Genomic DNA, 4602 nt, shown 5'->3' with positions numbered 1-4602 from the left:
TTATTGTCATATTATACAGAGGAAATATAGAGAAATTATTTTCTCGAGATACAGGGATGGGGAAGGGGTTTGACTGTGTGTATGTGTATGTGTGTGAGTATGTAGGTGTGTATATGTATGTGTGCATATATGTATATCAGTGTATGTATGTGTATATATGTCAATCAACAGATAAAGCCGATTAATAATACTAATAATATCAATAATAATGCATAAAAATGATAATTATTGCAGATTATAAATTATAAATAAATCATTTAGGGACAAGGGGGTGGGATTAAATAAATTATACTTCTTCTCACTCCTTTTCGAACATTAGATGTGGCACTGTTTATGTTGATAATGCTGTTGTTGTAAATGTCATTTTTTGTTTTGTCATTTCTATGTTTTGATTTGTTTTACATGACTATGCACTGCAACATTTGTTTTGTTTTTGTAATTTTACTTGTTCGAAATAAAATCAATCCATCAATCAATCAATCTATTCTTCTCATTTCCAGGTTCATATTTGTATTAAGTGTTTCTACTTTAACGCTCAGAAAGCTCTTTATTTTTCTCACACTGCTTGTGCTGCAGTGTGTGGGAGGGACACTTTGGGATTGTAGCCTTTGCAGACCATTTACATGCACAACAACCTATTTGACACACTACAGGAAAGGGGAAAGCATGATGGGGTCTCTATCAGTGCAGCAGGAGTGCTAAAGTATTTTTCGTGACTTGCATTACCCGAACAAAGAGTAAAAGTGATTTAAAGCCCACACACAAACAACAGATCATTCAATGTCCTCGTCTCCAGATGGCACGATTCAGTAAAACAATAGCATCTCTATTGAACATACAGCAAAACAATTTACTCACGCCAGACTCTGACCGCAGCACACACACACATTCAAAAACCCTTACTTACATGTATCATAGCTCTTTCCAAGCCTCTTACAGTTTAATCCTTTGTGCTATCACTATAATTAAGTATGCATAATGCAAATAGGCTATTGCAATTAGCCTGTATGGTCTAAATAATGCATGTACTATTGAGTGTAATGGCTCGGCTCTATCTCATAACACAGCGGCACATAATAAGAGTGCCATTAGAATATAATAACTGTAGTGCAACATAATGACGGTGGAGTGTGTGAGGTACCTGTGGCGGGGGGGAGTTCGGGTTGAGTCTCTGTTCATTTCCTCCACAGAGCCGGGGGAGGGGGGCGGGGGGAAGCCGCCGTCGTCGTAGTAGTCCTCGTCTTCGTTGCCGTAGTGACCGTAGCTGCCGTTTGTGGTCGCAGCGGGAAACGAAGCTGAGGAGGAACAAGAAACCGTTTGAACTCCAAACTTGGAATAGGTGTTTACGTGACGCTCCGAATGCCAGTGTGTGTATGGTTTCTAAATATTGTGCGTCACCCTTTTGAATGAGGTGCACACACAGGGATGTTTAAATATCGACAGTATGAAAATCAGTGTGTTGAGGATCATTCAGAGCACATCATTTCCAAACAGATGCCACCATCGCCCCACTGTAGATCATGTGTGTTGTATAACATGGCTGTAGTGCCAGTCTGATGGAGAGCTGTCTCAGTTAGAGAAGCACCCCATCACCCCAGAGGGAGGGGAAAGGGGAGATGAGATAAAGAATGAATTTAAAACAGTTTGTTAGTCTCTTTTTTTTCTTCCTTAACACGACATGCTGCACAATACTCTGAATGCAAATACGGCCCACTTAGAAGCCGCTTCATCAGCTTAATGATTCCAAGGTCAGATCTTTTGCACATAAAAAAGCGAGCGCCGCGTTCCGAGAAAAGAGGAGAAACACAGGTAATGACTTCCCTTTCTCCCGCTATGAATATGCAGCGAGGAAACTGATACAAAGAGAGCCTGGGAAAGGTGTGTTTTGTGAAAATGCAATGTCAGGAGCGTTGGCTGGGTGTCACACACACACACACACACACACACACACACACACACACACACACACACACACACACACACACACACACACACACACACACACAGTGTCAGAGCTGCATGTGTCTGGTGAGCTCTCTGTTGTGTGCGTAGTTGTGTGAGTGTGCGTCGAGGTACCTGTCTGCAGAGGTGTGTGTGTTTCTATTGTGTCTGTGTGTGGGTATCCTGCTGTGTGTGGGCGGGTCTCCGTACATCTGCCCTGCCATCGCCCTGATGTTCTCCGTGTATCTCTGAGAGCTGTCTCGCCTGTGTGGGGGGTCCGGTGTGCGGCTACGTGCTAGCCTGACCTGGTGTGTGTGCGCGTTATCCGGCCTGTCGTGGCGGTGTGTCTCTGCGAGCGCTCGGCTGTGTGCGTACCCGTAATGGTAACTTTCCCGGTTTAAGTTTGTGGGGAAGCCGCTCAGCGTCTGGCTGTGAGAAACAAACCCAAACTCGTACTGTGAGGCCGGTCTGAACTCGTCTTTGTGTGCGTACCCCCCCTCATCATCACTATCTTTTTGCGCCAGGCCAAACGTGTAAGCACTACTCCTCTCCTTCTGATTAAGACCATAGGTGTATCGGGTGTGCGTGTCCCCCGGCCTCTGTGTGTATCGCTGCCTTTGGCTGAGGGACAGCGGCTCGGACGCTCTCCTCCTCAGCGTGGGGAGGAGGGAGGAGGAGCGGCTTGGGGGGGGCGGCTGCTGCTTCTGGGGGGGGCCGTCACCTGCTCGTACCTGATTGTTGGAGTTGTACTGGGGATGGGCGGAGGAGCCATTGGAGTTTGGTGCAGGGCTGGCCGTCTGTAGAAAGCAAAATCAATTGGAGAAAACTTAAACATTATTTTTCTTTAAAACCATGAATATCCTATTAATATTAATGGACCCATTCATATATTGTTATATACATATTATATATTGTAGCACAGTGTGCACGTTTTTACTTTATGTTTATACAAATATGAATAATCTTTTATATTGCAGACATGCATATGGGGCGGATGCCTCCAGTTTGTCCAGTGGAGCATATCACATCATCACAACAGGCGACAGTAATGATCCTAATGTGGCTGATGTGTGTCATTGATTCTGCTGTCAAAACTCTGGTAGCTTCTTCTGAATATTCTTTGAAAAACATCAGGATGCGCGGAGAATTTCATAATGCATAAGCATCCTCTAATGTTTCATGTAACCAAAATCCTCCAACCAAACTCAGGGAGGCTGAACATGCAGCTCCACATCCAGCAGAGCTTCCAGAGAGAGGAACTGACAGGAGCACAGTCTGAGGACATGAGGAAATGTATAAAAACTAAACATATTTAACACAAGTATGCTACTTTAAATATTCATTTGAAGCATGTATTCATGATAACATAAGCAAGATATACTTTCATTCTCTCAGTTGATTTCTGCAAAACTGAGAAGACGCCCAATGAGGCACCACTTTACAAAATCAAGCCAACATGACATCAAAATGTAATTCTCCTCCATAAAAGATGTTTTTCCAAATGTCAAGAGTCTGATTTCCAATCATCTTGAAAAATGTAGAAAACACACCTGTAAAACATTGCCTGTGTGGGATACACCTCTCCAAAACCATGATGAGATTTCACCCGTACCTGTCTGGGTGCTCGGAGCACCACCAGCTGGATGGTGCCTCTGGCGTTTCCCTCTGACGACATCGAGTGTCTCAGCGTCTCCATGGCAGCGTGGTTGGAGCGTCCGAGCAGCGATTCGCCGTTTACCGCGATCATCTGATCGTTCACGCTCAAGCGACCGTCCTGTTGGGAGAGGTTAGCAGCATTAGCATGAGGAGGGCAGCAGAGAAACACCAGTACAACACACATGTTTGTTTCATACTTGAAACACAGTGATGTTAACGGGAGAAGAATCTCACTTTTTTCAGAATAAAAGCTCATATTTCTTTTTAATGTTATCGATTTGCACAGTAAATAAATGCAGCATTACCAGGCCTTTTAAAGATCTTATTATCTGTTCATATCACTTAAGTTAATGCCTCATAACAAATTAATTATATGAAGATGTAAGGATGGGGAAAAGAGGAAGGGCAGGGCTTAAATCTTCAGTAAAATAAGACACAAGACTGGTCACACCATTTTTAAGAGGGGATAAGAGGAGAGGTGTAAAATGAAATGTGTGTGTGAGAGAATAATAAAGAGAGAGAGAGAGAAAATGTAGTAGAAAATGGAAGAAGGGGGGAAGGCAAGGAAATTGAAGAGTTAGCAATCTACTGAGAGCGGGAGAGCCATGATAAATACATAGAGCAGCTAATGGAATAGCCTCGGTGGGCACTAAATCACTTCTAAGTGTTTTAAATAGCAGCCTCTCATGGAGAGAAACACAGAACGGTGCCCTGGAGGGAGAGAGGGAGAGGAGAGGGGAGAGAGAGAGGGTGAGTGGGGGGGTCAAATAAGGAAAGCAATGCAGAGGGCGATAATTTAAAAAAAGAACAATAACGATGAGACACTAAAGACTCTCTTTGAGTGTGTGTGCAGAGTCATGATTGCTCCATTATGGTCAACGATGACCTTTGACCCCATCTTATTAACAAGGCACCATCAGGTCTGGCCTCCATGACTGGGATGGCAGCACACACACACACACACACACACACACACACACACACACACACACACACACACACACA

The 4602-nt window shown here is 43.9% G+C and overlaps 1 protein-coding gene across 1 annotated transcript in view; it reads right to left on the bottom strand.

The window, feature by feature from the left end:
• Nucleotides 1-1141: 1141 nt before the first annotated feature.
• Nucleotides 1142-4602, bottom strand: part of LOC104960829 (partitioning defective protein 3-like) — a gene marked incomplete at its 3' end in the record, with an annotated part of 5368 nt that continues 1907 nt past the window's right edge. Inside the window, exons 2-4 of the mRNA XM_010789000.1 lie at nt 3554-3715; nt 2129-2738; nt 1142-1295 (exon numbers count right to left, since the gene is read on the bottom strand). Of these exons, the coding sequence (XP_010787302.1) occupies nt 1142-1295; nt 2129-2738; nt 3554-3715 (926 nt within the window). The remainder of the gene's footprint in view (nt 1296-2128; nt 2739-3553; nt 3716-4602) is intronic.

This window comes from Notothenia coriiceps, unplaced genomic scaffold (assembly GCF_000735185.1).
Source record: "Notothenia coriiceps isolate Sejong01 unplaced genomic scaffold, NC01 NC01_scaffold00032404, whole genome shotgun sequence".
Classification (NCBI taxonomy): Eukaryota; Metazoa; Chordata; class Actinopteri; order Perciformes; family Nototheniidae; genus Notothenia; species Notothenia coriiceps.
The sequence above is the reverse complement of the archived record's forward strand: the minus strand, read 5'-3'. Positions and strand labels throughout refer to the sequence as shown.